The 17,895-nt window shown below is 40.0% G+C and overlaps 1 protein-coding gene and 1 long non-coding RNA gene across 2 annotated transcripts; one reads left to right on the forward strand and one right to left on the reverse strand.

The window, feature by feature from the left end:
• Nucleotides 1-3,598: 3,598 nt before the first annotated feature.
• Nucleotides 3,599-16,710, reverse strand: LOC125341520. Its single transcript, XR_007208998.1, has 3 exons — nt 16,583-16,710; nt 14,202-14,203; nt 3,599-3,611 (listed from the first exon to the last, which is right to left on the reverse strand). It is a non-coding gene; the product is annotated as an uncharacterized LOC125341520 (long non-coding RNA).
• A 156-nt stretch (nt 16,711-16,866) lies between these two features.
• Nucleotides 16,867-17,335, forward strand: LOC125341434 (40S ribosomal protein S20-like). Its single transcript, XM_048333482.1, has one exon. It carries the CDS (start codon nt 16,945-16,947, stop codon nt 17,302-17,304), a length of 360 nt encoding a protein of 119 aa, XP_048189439.1. The 5' UTR covers nt 16,867-16,944; the 3' UTR covers nt 17,305-17,335.
• Nucleotides 17,336-17,895: the final 560 nt, after the last annotated feature.

Raw genomic sequence — 17,895 nt, forward strand, 5'->3', positions numbered from 1 at the left:
CTAGTAGCTTGGGGGTAGAGTCTCTGGGGTTCTTTAGGTATAGGATCATGTCATCTGCGAAGAGAGAAAGTTTAACTTCATCTTTTCCTCTTTGGATCCCCTTTATATTTTCTTCTAGCCTAATTGCTCTGGCTAGGAATTCTAGTACTATGTTGAAGAGCAGGGTAGAGAGTGGACATCCCTGCCTTGTTCCTGATTTTAAAGGGAATGGCTTTAGCTTTTCACAATTTAGAGTTATGCTTGCTGTTGGTTTGTCATAAACTGCCTTGATTAAATTCAGGAATGTTCCCTGGAATCCTAGTTTTTCCAGGGCTTTTAGCATAAATGGGTGCTGGATATTTTCGAATGCATTTTCCGCATCCAGAGATAAAACATGTGGTTCTCTACCTTGCTCCGGTTGATGTAGTGGATTACATTAACTGACTTGCGTATATTAAACCAACTTTGCATGCCTGGGATGAATCCAGTTTGATCGTGGTGTATGATTTTTTTGATGACCTGTTGAAGTCGATTGGCCAGAATTTTTTGAGAATTTTTGTGTCTATGTTCATCATTGAAATCGGTCCATATAGTCCTCTTTCCGTGATGAGTCCCTGCCTGGTTTTTGGGATGAGGGTTATACTGGCTTCATAGAATGTGTCTGGTAGTGAATGTTCTCTTTCAATTTCATTGAAGATTTTGAGAAATATTGGTGTGAGATCTGTTTTGAAGGTCTTGTAGAATTCTGCAGTGAATCTGTCTGGACCTGGGCTTTTCTTGGATGGGAGATCATTTATTGCCGTTTCTATTTCAATACTGGATATGGGTCTGTTTAGAAGGTTTAAATCTTCATGGTTAAGTTTGGGGATATGAATTTTTTCTAGGAAATCATCCATTTCTTCCCAGTTCTCGAATTTGTTGGCATAAAGGTTTGCAAAGTAGTCCCTTATTATTTTCTGAATTTCGGTTATTTCTCTGGTGATGTTACCTGTTTCTTCTCTTATCTTGTTTATTTGAGAGTGCTGCCTTTGTTTTTGGTCATATTTGCCAGGGTTCTGTCTATCTTGTTGATTTTTTCAAAGAACCAACTCTTTGTTTTCTTGATTCTTTCGATTTTTTTTCATCTCTAATTGATTTAATTCTGATTTGGTTTTAATTATTTGCTTCTGTGTGTTGATTTGGGGTTTGCCTTTTTGTTCTCTTTCAAGGAAATTACGGTACTTCCTTAAATTATTGAGTTGCTGTTTCTCCAGTTCGTTAGTGTATGCGCTCAGAGATATAAATTTTTCTCTGAGTACTGCCTTTGCTGTTTCCCAAAAGAGCTGGTACTTTGTGTCCTCATCTTGGATGAATTCCATAAACATTTGTATTTCCGTATTAATTTCTTCAATGACCTACTGTTGGTTCAGTAGTGTTGTTTAGTCTCCATGAATTGTAGTATTTTCTGTGGTGGCTAATTGAGTTGAGCTCTAATTTTATTCCATTGTGGTATGAGAGAATGCAGGAATGTTTTTGATACTTCTGAATTTGTACAGATTTTCTTTGTGCCCTACGATGTGTTCAATTTTGGAGAATGTTCCATGTGCTGTGGAGAAGAATGTGTATTCTGTTGTTGCTGGGTGGAATATTCTGTTGATGTCGGTTAAGTCTAGTAGGTCTATGCAATTATTTAGTTCTGTGGTTCCTTTGTTCAGTGTTCGGCGTGTTGATCTGTCCATAGGTGATAGTGGAGTGTTAAAGTCCCCAACTATCAATGTGTTTGGGTCTATGAGTGTTTTTAGAGTCTGTAGTGTTTGTTTGATGAAGTTGGGTGCTCCTGCATTTGGTGTGTAGATATTTAGAATGGCTATATCTTCCTGTAGGAGAGATCCCCTTACTAGTATGTAGTAACCTTCTTTGTCTCTTCTTACCTTTTTTAATTTGAAGGCAATTTTGTCTGATACTATGATTTCAACTCCAGCCTGTTTATGGGGGCCATTTGCTTGATAGATTTGTTTCCAGCCTTTCACTTTTAGAAGATGTTTACTTTTGCTGGATAGATGTGTCTCTTGGAGGCAGCAGAAAGATGGATCTTGATTTTTTATCCAACTTATGAGCCTATGTCGTTTGATTGGAGAATTAAGTCCATTAATGTTGAGAGTTAGGATTGAGACATGATCATTTGTTCCTTTCATTATCACTATGTTGTTAAAAGCTCTGTCTTCCCATTTCTTGATCTGATGGTAACTATTTAGGGTTCAGTTCTCTGTCTGTATTGGGATCTTGATTATTTTCCCTGTATAGTATATCTTTGAAGATTTTCTGTAAAGCTGGTTTTGTGGAGATATATTGTTTCAGTTTTTCCTTACTGTGGAAGACTTTTATTTGACCTTCGGCTATGAATGAGAGTTTGGCTGGGTACAGAATTCTTGGTTGGTAGTTATTTTTATTTAGTGTTTGGAATACTTCATTCCAGGCTCTCCTTGCTTTCATTGTCTCTTCTGAGAAGTCTGGGGTAATTCTGATTGCTTTTCCTTTATATGTGATTGTTTTCTTCTCCCTAACAGTTTTAAGGATCCTTTACGTGTACTCTACTGAACCTGTTTTGATCACAATGTGTCGGTGGGATGTCCTATTCTGGTCTGGTCGGTTTGGGGTTCTAAATGTTTCTTGTATCTGTATAGGCCTTTCCTTCTGGATATTTGGGAAGTTCTCAGCTAATGTTCTGTTAAATAGTTTGCCTATCCCATTAACTTCTTTCTCCAAGTTTTCCTCAATACCTATTATCCTTAAATTGGGCTTCCTGATCGTGTCTTGAATTTCCTGTAGGGATCTGTTTTGTTGATTAGACTGGATTTGTACTGATTTTTGATCTTTCTCCATAGAATCTAGAGAATCTTCAGCTCCTGAGATTCGATCCTCTGTTTCAGTTAGTCAGGACTGTAGGGTAGCTACTTTATTTTGAATTTCTTTTCGTTCTGGCTGTTCTTTCCTGATGATTTCCATGTCATCTCTTAGGTCTTGCATGGACATCTTTACTTCATTAATTTGGTTTTGAGTGCTGTCTCTCAAATCTTTTACCTAGGTAGCTATCTTTTCATTTGACTCTTGAAGTTCATTTATATTTCTATTTGTTGAGGCCATGAAATTCTCCATTAATTTTTGCATTGCCTCCTCACACTTTATAATAATTGACTGAAGAGATTCAAAATTTTCATTCATCATGTTTATCAGTAGACTTTGTAGAGCATTTTCGGGGTTCTCTTCTATGTCTTTGATTGACTGTTCTGTTTCCTGCTTGTTTTTAGTGGGAGATAAGACTACATTGTTTGCCATCTTTCTTGTTTTTCTTCTGCCCATTTGGATTGGGAATGCCAAATACACGTACCTGTGCGCACTGTTTAAGACCCAAAGCAGCCCTTACCAAGCACTGTTTTGTAAATCTTATAAGTTCACAATTATATACAGATACCTTTTATACCTGTCTATAAAATTATATTTGGTGTTCCTAAAGAATACAATTTCAATATAACAACCGATCCTGTGCCCTGTATTCAGTAGTTACTTATTTACCGTTACAACCCTATGAGCAATTCTTGTTTTTACACTAAGTTCTTTTAGGACTGGCTTTCTCTATGAACCCCTTTGATTCACTCAGATTAAACATGAATACTCTCTGTCCAATAACCAGGAGTCAATGGAACCTGGAGGTGCAGGAAGTAAGTCAGGAGGTTAAGTTAGAGGTAGTAAAGAGAATAGAGTAAAATGTATTGGGGGAGGGTGATTTTGGTTTAGTTTCAGTGATGTGGAAATGTGAAGAGGAGTAGAATCAGTAGAGAGAACAAGGTTAAAATGATAGACAATGGAGAGGTAGCATAAAAGTGTGGAGGTGTTATTCATAGGAAAGTAATTTTTAAAGAAAGAGAATTCAAAGAGAGAAATAAAGTAAAAATACTGGAAGACAGATGCACAAAACAGAGAAAAATTATTTAAAAAAGTAAAAACTAAAAAGGAAAAAACCAGAAAAACAAACAACCAAAACAAACAAACAAACAAATAAAAGACGTGCTGAAACAAACAGGTAAAAATGGAAAAGAAAATAACCAATGACGTTTCAGAAGTGAAAAAAATTTAAAATAAATTTTAAGAAAAGTTTAAAAAATGTTTGAAAAAAAATAGAGTCCTCCTTTTTTGGGTGGTCTTTCCACAGTTTCTGGTTTCCTTGCGATGGTCTGTAGGCTATTTTCCTGATTGGCTGGTTTGACTTGCTTTCAGTTTGCAGGGGGTGGATCTGTTCTGACCCTTCTCCCCTGTTGGTGCAATCCTGGGTCTCTGTGGTTTGCACACCTTGCAGGTATGCCTTAGGCGTCCTCTGTAGATGGGGATGTGAGCAGTCGTGGGAACTGGCTCCTCTGTCTGCTGTGGGACCGCTGCCTTTAACGTCTGGCTTTGAATAGGCTGTGGACTCAGCAGGGCAGGGCGCCTCTGGCTTGGTTTACCCGGCTGAGAGTTGCTTGCCTTGGGGAGGCTCCTCCCTCCTGGGCGGGGCGGCCTCCTTGGCAGAGGTGGCTATGGAATGCAGCTCTGTTTTGAGCTGGGAATTGGGCTTCCTCTGTGACGGGACCATTTATCTGTCTCAGGAACTGTTTGTTCCCCTGTCTGGTGTTTCCATGCCGCCGGTAGCTGCTCTCCACTTTCGTTGTAAATTTAGAAATTCCGGCGGGCAGGGTGGGGCACGTCTGGCTAAGCTGCATCCCAGGACTTCCTCCCGCCTAGGCAGGGGGCGTTCTCCTGGGCGGAGCTGGCTCTCTCTGTTTGGGCTCTCTTGCCCTTTTCAAAGATGGCTCCTTTGTCCTTGCTTTCCCCATGCCCACTTTAGTTCCAATCTGGTCTGACCCTATGCCAGTGGCAAAGATGGCGCTTTGCTCTCGCAGTGGGGGAAGGGCTACCTTCCAGAAGCTGCTCTGTAGGTGCGAGTGAGTATATCTTTTTTGGGGTACTCATGCTTTCTCTGCGATTTCAGCCCATCCTTGCTCAGCCGCCCTCTGGAGGATTTCTCCCTGGTCTACGCTCTGTTCTTTAGCTGTGTGGAGTGCAGGTCGCTGTGCTGGGCTCTGTACTGGTGCCGGCAATGGCGCGGCAGTGGGATGCCGCCTGGATCTCAAATCTGTGTTTTCAGATGAGTCAAGTTGAGTTTTCCTTTCTGGCCAGAATCCCTGTACTGTTAGAACTTACTCTGGCTGTCTTTCTAGGAGTAAAAGTTTCTTTGGGGTGAGTAAACTGCGATGTCAGAGGGAGCTCAATTAGGGCTCTGCTGCTCCTCCGCCGTCTTCCCGGAAGTCGCAAGACCTTTCTCTTTATACTTCAACCTCAGTATTTCCTTATGGTATTGGTTAAGCATGAATGATGTTTCTACAACTCACCTGAAAAAACAGATGAGCCATCTGAGGGTGCCTTCACATTTTACTTAGTGAAGCTGAGCCTCTTTGTTTGCTTCTATGCCCAGGGGAAAGGGTTTTAACTCTCTATTGAGTGTGTGTGTGAATGCAAGCTTGTCACCTTAGGGGTCCTGGTAGGCAAGGTGAAGATGGATCTCATATCTCCTGCTCATATCCTCTGTCCTCAGGGTGTCAGTACTGATGATGTGATACTGTGGTGAGTTTGAAACTTCTTACAAAATTCCTTCACTGATATTCACATTAGTACTCTTAAAGCAATTATGTAACAGTAATATTTGTTTTGTGAAATTCTGACCTTACCTGGTTTCTTTGACTAGTAGACTACTTTAGAATAGATACCTACAGACACATAACATCATCACCATCATCTTCATCATCATCACCATCACCACCACCATCATCATCATTAATTTATGAGGAACATTTATGTTAAAAAAAAAGAAAAGGAAACTTTGCATTATAGTATAATTATATAAATGACCAAGGTGTCTTAAACATGGCCCTTGGCACGACTAAAGTTCAAACTGAATTCTTGACTACTATAGACTTTTCTCTCCCTATTACAGAGTATTTACTTTCAAAGAAGTATCTGCAATTGTCTCTACTTTTTTTTTTTTTTTTTTTTTTTTAGTATTCTCTCCACTTTTACCATCAGGAATGTCTTTTTTCAGAGAGGTTTGATCCCTTTGAGATGAAATCATCAAGGAAGACAGGCCATTATCTCTTTCTGTGGGAAGACAACAACTGAACTCGAATGGGCATTAATCAAAGAGATTAATCCAGATGGCTTCATCAAAGGGAAACAAATGTGCAAGCCTAGGAATAACTTTGAGTGTCTCACATATCCTATTAATAAGACAACTCACTCATATTCTCTTATCGACCAGTTCATCCCACATCTTAGAACCCACTGGGCCTTTCTTTACTCATGTGAGTTCAGTCTTTTGCCCTGTTGCAATATTGAGGAGCCTTCCTGGCTTCCCTTTGTGTGTTTTTGGCCTTTGTACTGATACTGATAATTTCCAGTATGACTTCTGCTCTCTATTTTTTTGTGCCATGGACACATGAGACCTGCCCAACAGTCAATCTCCCATGGGGTTCTTGGGAATCAAGAATTTTCACTACTCTTAGAGTTTATATCTCTGCCAAGTGCAATAGACTCAGTCCTCTAATCCTAGCTACTTGGGATGCTGATATATGAAGATTGAGGTTCAAAGTCAGCCCGGGTAAGAAAGTCCTTGAGATTCTTTTCTCATTAACCACAAATAGTTGGAAATGGAGCTGTGTGGCTCAAGTGGCAGAGCACTAGTGCTAAGCAAAAACAGCTTAGGGATGGCACCCAGGCCTAGAGTTCCAGACTTATGATTGGCAAAATCAAATGCAAGAACAACAAAAAACAACAAAATCCCCCCAAACAAAAACTTAGTATCTCCTTTGTCATATTCCATTCTCTGAGTGCCAAGGTTATGTCTACAGGCATATACACATATATATTGTAATTCTTAGTCAAGATGCAGATACTTTTCTCTAGACATCTTTCTGACCTATCTGTACAACTGGCCACACTGCTGCCAATCACAGGATTGAGTGATTGATTGATTGCAACCTTTTCCAGAAGTTTTAGTAGTTTTCCAAACTACTAAAAACTGGAGAAATTGCCAAATTGAGTTCTCTCTTCATGTCTTCTTTCTAGCAAGAGGTTTGTATCAGTGTATTTTGTGTATATACAGAATTATGCTAATTATAATATTTCTTGTTTGGTTATTTTGCTGACTGATTTATCTTCAGCATATCTGAAGTCTTGTAAAATCGATAGCTTTGAGGTTCTTGCCTGTCACATATCAAGTTAATCTCTGTCAGATCCAATCACTTATCAAATTAGAAAATTAAAGAAAAAGACCAAAAGCAAAAGAATATAGTAGAGTAAACAACATCCAGTTCTTTTGGAAAACATTATAAAAATTCACTTTGAAATGTATTTTCTCAACTATGATCCTTTGTATTTCAGTAGTAACTCTGGAGAATATAGAGTGATTTAAAAAATAACCAAACTACATGTGAATTTGTTTGAAAGGAATTGGTTGATTGGACAAATTGATCATGATGACAAGCAGTTCAGCTTGACAAATGGCCAAATGATCATTTCTAGTCTTTGGTTTCTACCTATTTGTAATTTTGTGCTTGTGCAGAGAATTTCATAATTTTTATGCAACTTAAGTATTTCTCTCCTTTTATCAGACCTTGGTGGGGAGGTGGAGGAGTAATTTTGTAAACTCTGGGAAGGTACTTTGAGTCAATTTTCTTTCCTAAATATTGAACTGAATGTACACCGAGGTTGCACATATTTCTAGCTTCAACATTAAGAGCAGAAATTGTTTGAAATTACAGTAATATAATTACATGAAAGCGTGTAGTTTAGGAGACAGCGGAGGAGCTGCAGAGCACTAGCTGTGCTCCCTCCGACACCATAGTTTTATCACCCCATAGAAACTTTTATGCCTAGAAAGACAGCCAGAGTAAGTTCTAACAGTACAGGGATTCTGGCCAGGAAGGAAAAATCGACTTTGCTCGTCTGAAAACACAGATTTGAGCTCAGGGTTGCGTCCCACCGCTGTGCTGGGCCGGCGCAGGCACAGCGCCCGGCACAGGAACCCGCAAGCCGCGCAGCTAAAGCACACAGCGTAGACCAGGGAGAAATACTCCAGACGGCGGCCGAGCATGGACGACCTGAATACGCAGAGAAAGCGTGAGTACCCCATGAAGGATATTCCCACTCGCACCCACAGAGCAGCTTCTGGAAGGCAGCCTTTCCCCCACCGCCAAAGCAAAGCTCCATCTTTGCCACTGGCATTGGGTCAGACCAGATTGGAACTAAAGCGGGCCTGGGAAAATGAGGTCAAAGTACCCATCTTTGAAAAGGGCAAGAGGGACCGACCAGTGAGAGCCAGCTTCGCCCAGGAGAACGCCCCCTGCCCAGGCGGGAGGCGTGTCCTGGGCCACAGCTCAGCCAGAGGTGCCCCGTCCTGCCCGCCGGAATTTCTAAATTTAAAGCGAATGCAGCGAGCAGCTCCCGATGGCATGGAAACACCAGACAGGGGAACAAACAGTTCCTGAGAAAGTTAAACAGTCCCGTCACAGAGGAAGCCCAATTCCCAGCCTGAACCGAAGCTGCACTCCATAGCCACCTCCACCAAGGAGGCCACCCCGCCCAGGAGCGAGTAGCCTCCCCCAGGCAAGCAACTCTCAGTGGGATAAAACAGGCCAGAGGCGCCCTGCCCTGCTGAGTCCACACCCTATTCAAAGCCAGGTGTTAAAGGCAGCGGCCCCACAGCAGACAGAGGAGCTATGGTTCCTGAGACTCCTCAAGTCCCCATCTACAGAGGACGCCAAGGACTGCCAGCAAGCTGTGCAAACCACAAAGACCCAGGATTGCACCAACAGAGATGAAGTATCAGAACAGATCCACCCCCTGCCAACTGAAATCAAGTCAAACACAGCCAAGCAGCAAAACAGACTGCAGACCACCGTGAGAAAACCAGAGACTGGGGAAAGACCACCCAAACAAGGACTCCATTTTTTTTTTTCACTTCTGAAACGTTGTCGGTTTTTTTATGTTTGCTTGTTTGATTTGTTTTCCATTTTTACCTGTTTGTTTTCTCAAGTTTTTTTCTTTGCTGTTTGTTTGGGTTGTACCTTTTCTGTTTTTTTTTTTTTTTTGTCTTTTTATTTTTTTTCTTTTAAAAATAATTTTTCTCTGTTTTGTGTATCTGTCTTCCACTATCTTTACTTTATTTCTTTCTTAGTGTTCTCTTTCTCTAAAAATTACTTTCCTATGAATAACACCTCCATTCTTTTCTGCTAACTCTCCATTGTCAATCATTTTAACCTTGTTCTTCCTACTGATTCTACTCTTCTTCACATTTCCACGTCACTGAAATTAAACCAAAACCACCCCCCCTCCCCAATACATGTTACTCTATTCTCTTTACTACCTCCAACTTACCCTCCTAACTTACTGCTTAGATCTCCAGTTTCCATTGAATCCTGGTTATTGGATAGAGGGTATCCCAGCTTAATCTGAGTGAATTAAAGGGGTTCATAGAGAGAGCCAGTCCTAAAAACACTTAATAAAAAAACAAGAATTGATTATAGGGTTGTAACAGTAAATGAGTAACTACTGATTACAGGGCCCAGGATTGGTTGCTATATTGAAATTTTATTCTTTAGGAACACCAAATATAATTTTATAGACAGGTATACAGGGTATCTGTATATATTTGTGAACTTGTAAGATTTACACACCAGGGCTTATAAAGGGCTGCTTTGGGTCTTAAACGGTGCTCACAGGTGCTGGTATACTGGCATTCCCAATTCAAATGGGCAGAAGGAACACAAGAAAGATGGCAAACAATGAAGTCTTATCCCCCACTCAGAACAAGCAGGAAGCAGAGCAGTCAATCAAAGACATAGAATAGAACCCCCAAAATGCTCTACAAAGTCTACTGATAAACATGATAAATGAAAAGTTTGAATCTCTTCAGTCAATTATTCTAGAGCGTGAGGAGGCCAAGCAAAAATTAATGGAGAATTTCATGGCATCCACAAATAGAAAGATAAATGAACTTCAAGAGTCAAATGAAAGGATATCTAACCAGCTTAAAGATTTAAGAGACAAGACTCAAAACCAAGTAATGAAGTTAATGAAGTAAAGAAGTCCATACAAGACCTACGAAATGTGATGGAAATCATCAGGAAAGACCAGTCAGAAGGAAAAGAGATTCGAAATCAAGTAGCTAGCTTACAGTCCCGACTAACTGAAACAGAGGAGTGAATTTCAGGAGCTGAAGATTCCTTAGATTCTATGGAGAAAGATAAAAAATCAATACAAATCCAGTCCAATCAACAAAACAGATCATTACAGGAAATTCAAGACACGATCAGGAAGCCCAATTTAAGGATAATAGGTATTGAGGAAAACTTGGAGAAAGAAGTTAATGGGCTAGGCAACCTATTTAACAAAATATTAGCTGAGAACTTCCCAAATATCCAGAAGGAAAGGCCAATACAGATACAAGAAGCATTTAGAACCCCAAACCGACCAGACCAGAATAGGACATCCCACCAACATATAGTGATCAAAACAGGTTCAGTAGGGTGCAAGGAAAAAATACTCAAAGCTGTTAGGGAGAAGAAAACAATCACATATAAAGGAAAAGCAATCAGAATTACCCCAGACTTCTCAGCAGAGACCATGAAAGCAAGGAGAGCCTGGAATGAGGTATACCAAACACTAAATAAAAATAACTACCAACCAAGAATTCTGTACCCAGCCAAACTCTCATTCATAGCCGAAGGTCAAATAAAAGTCTTCCACAGTAAGGGAAAACTGAAACAATATATCTCCACAAAACCAGCTTTACAGAAAATCTTAAAAGATGTACTGTACAGGGAAAATAATCAAGATCCCAATACAGACAGAGAAATGAACCCTAATATCAGATCAAGAAATGGGAAGACACAGCTTTAACCAAGATAGTGATAATGAAAGGAACAAATGATCATGTCTCAATCCTAACTCTCAACATTAATGGACTTAATTCTCCAATCAAATGACATAGGCTCATAAGTTGGATCAAAAATCAAGATCCATCTTTCTGTTGCCTCCAAGAGACACATCTATTCAGCAAAAGTAAACATCTTCTAAAAGTGAAAGGCTGGAATTAAATCTATCAAGCAAATGGCCCCCATAAACAGGCTGGAGTTGCAATCCCAGTATCAGACAAAATTGACTTCAAATTAAAAAAAGTTAGAAGAGACAAAGAAGATTACTACATACTAGTAAAAGGATCTCTCTACAGGAAGATATAGCCATTCTAAATATCTACACACCAAATGCAGGAGAACCCAACTTCATCAAACAAACACTACAGATTCTAAAAACACTCATAGACCCAAACACATTGATAGTTGGGGACTTTAACACTCCACTATCACCTCTGGACAGATCAACATGCCAAAACTGAACAAAGAAACCACAGAACTAAATAATTGCATAGACCAACTAGTCTTAACCAATATCTACAGAATATTCCACCCAGCAACAACAGAATACACATACTTTTCAGCAGCACATGGAACATTTTCCAAAATAGATCACATCTAGCTCACAAAGAAAATCTGTACAAATTCAGAAGTATCAAAACCATTCCCTGCATTCTCTCAGACCACAATGGAATAAAATTAGAGCTCAACTCAATCATCCACCGCCGAAAATACTACAATTCATGGAGACTAAACAACACACTGCGAACCATCAGAGGGTCATTGAAGAAATTAAAACAGAAATTCAAATGTTTATGGAATTCAACCACATTGAGGACACAAAGTACCAGCTCCTTTGGGACACAGCAAAGGCAGTACTCAGAGGAAAATTTATATCTCTGAGTGCATACATCAACAAACTGGAGAAACAGCAACTCAATAATTTAAAGAAGCACCTTAATTTCTTTGAGAGAGAACAACAAGCCAAACCCCACGTCAATAGACAGAAGCAAATAATTAAAATCAAATCAGAATTAAATCAATTAGAGACGAAAAAAAATCGAAAGAATCAAGAAAACAAACAGTTGGTTCTTTGAAAAGATCAACAAGATAGACCGAACCCTGGCAAACCTGACCAAGAAACGAAGGCAGCAGATGCAAATAAACAAGATAAGAGATGAAACAGGTAACATCACCACAGAAATAACCGAAATTCAGAAAATAATAAGGGACTATTTTGCAAACCTTTATGCCAACAAATTCGAGAACTTGGAAGAAATGGATGATTTCCTAGAAAAAATTCATATCCCCAAACTCAACCATGAAGATTTAAACCATCTAAACAGACCCATATCCAGTACTGAAATAGAAACAGCAATAAATGATCTCCCATCCAAGAAAAGCCCAGATCCAGACTGATTCACTGCAGAATTCTACAAGGCCTTCAAGACAGAACTCACACCAATATTTCTCAAAATCTTCAATGAAATTGAAAGAGAACATTCACTACCAGACCTATTCTATGAAGCCAGTATAACCCTCATCCCAAAACCAGGCAGGGACTCATCACGGAAAGAGGACTACAGACCGATTTCCCTGATGAATATAGACGAAAAAATTCTCAACAAAATTCTGGCCAATCAACTTCAACAGGTTATCAAAAAAATCATACACCACGATCAAACTGGATTCATTCAGGGATGCAAAGTTGGTTTAATATACGCAAGTCAATTAATGTAATCCACCACATCAACCGGAGCAAGGTAAAGAACCACGTGGTTTTATCTCTGGATGTGGAAAAAGCTTTCGATAAAATCCCGCACCCATTTATTCTTAAAACCCTGGAAAATTGGGATTCCAGGGAACATTCCTGAATATAATCAAGGCAGTTTATGACAAACCAACAGCAAATATAACTCTAAACGGGGAAAAACGAAAGCTATTCCCTTTAAAATCAGGAACAAGGCAGGTATGCGCACTCATGCCCCTGCTCTTCAACATATTACTAGAATTCCTAGCCGGAGCAATTAGGCTAGAAGAAATATAAAGTGGATCCAAAGAGGAAAAGATGAAGTTAACCTTTCTATCTTGCCAGATGACATGATCCTATACCTAAAGAATCCCATAGACTCTACCCCCAAGCTACTAGAGCTGATCCAAAACTTTGGCAAAGTTGCAGGATATAAAATAAAACTTCAAAAATCAATGGCCTTTTTCTACACTAACGACCCGAAGATGGAGGCTGAAATCAGGAAAGCAACTCCTTTTGCAATAGCCCCCCAAAACATAAAATACCTAGGAAAAACCTTAACCAAAGAAGTGAAAGCCCTCTTTGATGACAACTTTAATAGCTTGAAAAACGAAATTAAGTCAGAACTAAGGAAATGGAAAAACCTCCCATGCTCCTGGATTGGGAGGATTAATATAATCAAAATGGCAATATTGCCTCAGGCTATCTACAAATTCAATGCAATACCCATTATTAACCCAACACCATTTTTTAATGAAATAGAGGAAGCAATCCAGATATTCCCATGGAACAATAAAAGACCTAGAATAGCAAAAACAATCCTAAGCAGAAAGAACAGTGCTGGAGGAATTACAATACCCAACTTCAAGCGGTATTATAAAGCTATAGTAATAAAAACAGCTTGGTATTGGCACTGGAACAGGCCTGAAGACCAATGGAACATAATTGAAGACCCAGAAATGAACCCACAGAACTATGCCTACTTAATCTTTGATAAAGGAGCTAAAACAATAGTATGGAAGAAAGATAGCCTCTTTAATAAATGGTGCTGGCAAAACTGGCTCAACACATGCAACAAACTAAAACTAGATCCTTATATATCACCCTGCACCAAAGTCAATTCCAAATGGATTAAAGACCTCGAAATCAAAACAGACACCCTGAAAACACTAAAGGAAGGAGTAGGAGAAACACTTGGGCTCCTTGGCACAGGACGGAACTTCCTTAACAAAGACTCAGAAAGGCTACAAATCAAAGAAAGGTTGGACAAATGGGACTGCATCAAACTGCTGAGCTTCTGCATGGCAAAGGACATAGCTCGCAAGATAAACAGAAAGCCCACAGACTGGGAGAAGATCTTTACCGTCCATTTAACGGACAAAGGCCTCATATCTAAAATATATGCAGAACTAAAAAAATTACCCTCTTCCAAAACAAAACCGCAAAGAACCAATAGCTCCCTCATCAAGTGGGCTAAAGACTTACAAAGAGACTTCTCTGATGAGGAAATGAGAATGGCCAGGAGACATATGAAAAAATGCTCTACATCACTGGCCATAAAATAAATGCAAATCAAAATAACATTGAGATTCCATCTCACCCCAGTAAGAATGTCATATATCAAGAAAACGAACAATAACAATTGTTGGAGGGGATGTGGCCAAAAGGGAACCCTACTTCACTGTTGGTGGGCATATAATCTGTTTCAGCCACTCTGGCAAGCAGTATGGAGATTCCTCAGAAGGCTAAATATAGAACTCCCCTATGGCCCAGCAGCCCCACTTTTGGGTATCTATCCAAAAGACCACAAACAAAATCACAGTAATGCCACCAGCACAACAATGTTCATCGCAGCACAATTTGTCATAGCTAGAATCTGGAACCAACCCAGATGCCCCTCAGTAGATGAATGGATCAAGAAAATGTGGTACATATACACAATGGAACTTTATGCCTCTATCAGAAAGAATGTCATTGCCCTATTTGTAAGGAAATGGAAGGACTTGGAAAAAATTATACTAAGTGAAGTGAACCAGACCCAAAGTAACATGGACTCTATGGTCTCCCTGATAGTGAATAATTAGTACAGGTTTAGGCAAGTCATAGCAGAGCATCACAAGAGCCCAATAGCTATACCCTTATGAACACATAAGATGATGCTAAGTGAAATGAACTCCATGTTATGGAAACGATTGTTATCTCATAGTTGTAACTACTTTCAATGTCCCATGTGTATCTGTAGCTTCTGTTATTGATGATGTTCTTGTATCACCTTCCTGTGGTTGTACCTACACTATCTCTGTAATCTTATCTGAGTATATTGGAAACCGTGTATACTCGTATTGGAACTAGGAAATTGAAAGGGAATACCAAATTTGACAGACACAGGTTAAAAAAAAGACAAACAACTACAAAAGCAATACTTGCAAAACTGGTGTAAGTGAACTGAACACCTCAGGGGGGAAAAGGGTAAGGGGGAAGGGGGAGGGGGATATGAGGGACAAGGTAACAAACAGTACAAGAAATGTATCCAATGCCTAACGTATCAAACTGTGACCTCTCTGTACATCAGTTTGATAATAAAAATTTGAAAAAAAAGTAATTACATGAAACAAAAAAAAATTATGCCGAAGATATTGCTGGAATGCTGTGCATAAGAGCAAAATATATACATAATGGGAAAGGCATATTTAAGATAAATGAAGTCAATATCATTGGTCGAAAATGAAGCAAATGTTCAAGTAGAAAATTTGAGATATTATAATTGAAAATGTGTTTTAAGTCCTGTATAAAATTTAAATTTTTTCTCATAGTAAAATCATCTGGAGGTAGAACTAAAATAAAAAAGATGAGACCACACAGAAACACAAGTGTAAGGTCCTCTCCCTGAGGGGTACATGCAGATGTCCCCACCTATTAAGTCTCCACCCAGTTACCTGGGTATCCAGCAGACCTGGAGGCAGTTACCTCCCCCTTCTCTGAAGTCACATCCTGGCCACACCTCCCCATCCCTGTCCTACATAAGGCATTCCCCTGGGGTGTCTGGCTCTCTTGCCTACCTCGTGCACCTTGAACTTGGGAGCAGGTCAGTAGAATAAACTTTTCTCTCCTGCCTGAAGACCGCGTGGCGTTCTCTTTTACCAGCTACCTACTTTAAAAAAAAGAAAAACAACAACAACCTTACAACAAGGATATGGTTAAAGAGAATTAAAGTCAAGATGGGAAGGTACTGAGATATGAACACTTGAAAGTTAAAGCCATCTCTATTTACATAGGATTTTTAAAAATTATAGTCTTACGATGTTCATTTATAACTCTATCAACTATTGCTTTTAAAAAATAATCATTTAGTAATTAATGAGAAAGATACACAACTGCCTACAAGTAACTTTAATTATACTTGATATTCTGGTGGAAAGACAGATTTTTCTTTCCCGTGAGAACAAACCAGAGGTATTAAAAATCAACTGTAAAGGAAACATCTGCAATTGGTAACCGCTAGACATTGATAAAAGAAAGGAAACGTCTGCAAGAAAGGTAAAGGAAACATCTGCAATCAGTAGCCATTAGATTAATAATAGAATGTAATAAACAGGATGGACCATTAGATATTAATAATAGACTAATAATAGAATGTAATAAACAGGATAAAACCATTAGACACCAATAATAGACTAACAATAGAATGTGATAAACAGGATGAGACTTTACACTGACCCGCCAGATTTCAAGGAAGCATATTTACTCCACAATTCCCGGTAAAATCGCTCAATGTAATCGAACCAGACATCTGCTCTCCACCTACGTAACCATTATGATCTAAAGTTAGACCCCCTCATCGAGTTACTGTATAAAAACCCTAGGCTTTCGGCACTCGGGGCTCTCAGTTCCTGCGACTTCTGTGAGCCCCAGCATGCTGGTCCCGCAATAAACCCTTTGCTTTTGCATGAGAACGTCTCTTGGTGTCCTCCATTCCGTGGATGCGCATCTCGACCCTTTCACAAAGTCTACAAAGGATCGTGTTCGCTTACTGCTGGAGCCTGCCGGCAACGAAGAGGGAGTCCTGACTGAGGGGGCGAGGACTAAAAAAAAGAAAGATGAGAGAAAAAAGAAGACAAGAGCTTTCTGTGGGAGGCACGACTGTGGGGTCCGTCATGGCCGCTCCTGTTCCTGACTCACCTCACCGCTGTTCGCTCTCGCCGAGGAACGAGTCGGTCAGGAAGCCACGCCTCAGCCATGGCCTTTAAAGACACCGGAAAAACGCCCATGGAGCCGGAGGTGGCGATTCACCGGATTCGGATCACCCTCACCAGCCGCAACGTGAAGTCTCTGGAGAAGGTCTGCGCTGACCTGATCCGAGGTGCCAAGGAAAAGAATCTCAAAGTGAAAGGACCAGTGCCCACGCCTACTAAGACTTTGAGAATCACTACAAGAAAAACCCCTTGTGGTGAAGGTTCTAAGACGAGGGATCGTTTCCAGATGAGGATCCACAAGCGACTTATCGACTTACACAGCCCTTCTGAGATTGTCAAGCAGATCACTTCCATCAGTATTGAGCCAGGAGTGGAGGTTGAGGTCACCATTACAGATGCCTAAGTCAAATGTTTTTTAATAAATTGACTTGCTGATAAAACAAAAAGAAGACAAGAGACAAAAGATGGGGTTCCGGAGGTCTGCACCTCGAGATTGTAACTCAAGAGTGCAGCCCTGTTTATTCTTAGCATCCAGCTTTTATGCAGTTTGGGAACCAGGGAATGGCATAGGGTTACTAAAGTTTAAGAACACAAAGAGGCTTTGAAGTTTGCAAACATTTGGTTACAGTAAACACAGGATAAGGTTAATTAACTTAGGAATCGATTCCAGTGGACATAGCAAGGTGTGGACATAGCAAAGTAATTCCGGATAGTGGCTGCGAACAAAGATCCTTGCGTTTAGCATATCCTGACAATAGCAACACACCCAGAGGTGAGCATGAATCTAGCAGCAAGTTTGGCTCCCACATCTTGGCGACACCGGCACAGCCAGGGGTCAGGATGAGCTTAGCTGCTAGCTTGGCTCTTATTTTTATCTTCATAGATAAACTTACCCAGTAGAGTGAATTAAACTTAAGTTTAGTACAATGTGGTTTTTCCAGATACTCATGGGCAGATTTAACTTGCACATCATCACTGTTTTTGTAATAATAGC

Source organism: Perognathus longimembris, chromosome 24, assembly GCF_023159225.1.
Source record: "Perognathus longimembris pacificus isolate PPM17 chromosome 24, ASM2315922v1, whole genome shotgun sequence".
Classification (NCBI taxonomy): domain Eukaryota; kingdom Metazoa; phylum Chordata; class Mammalia; order Rodentia; family Heteromyidae; genus Perognathus; species Perognathus longimembris.

Coding starts and splice junctions, on each gene's coding strand:
- LOC125341434 (XM_048333482.1), top strand. CDS start 16,945: ATGGCCTTTAAAGACACCGGAAAAACGCCCATGGAGCCGGAGGTGGCG.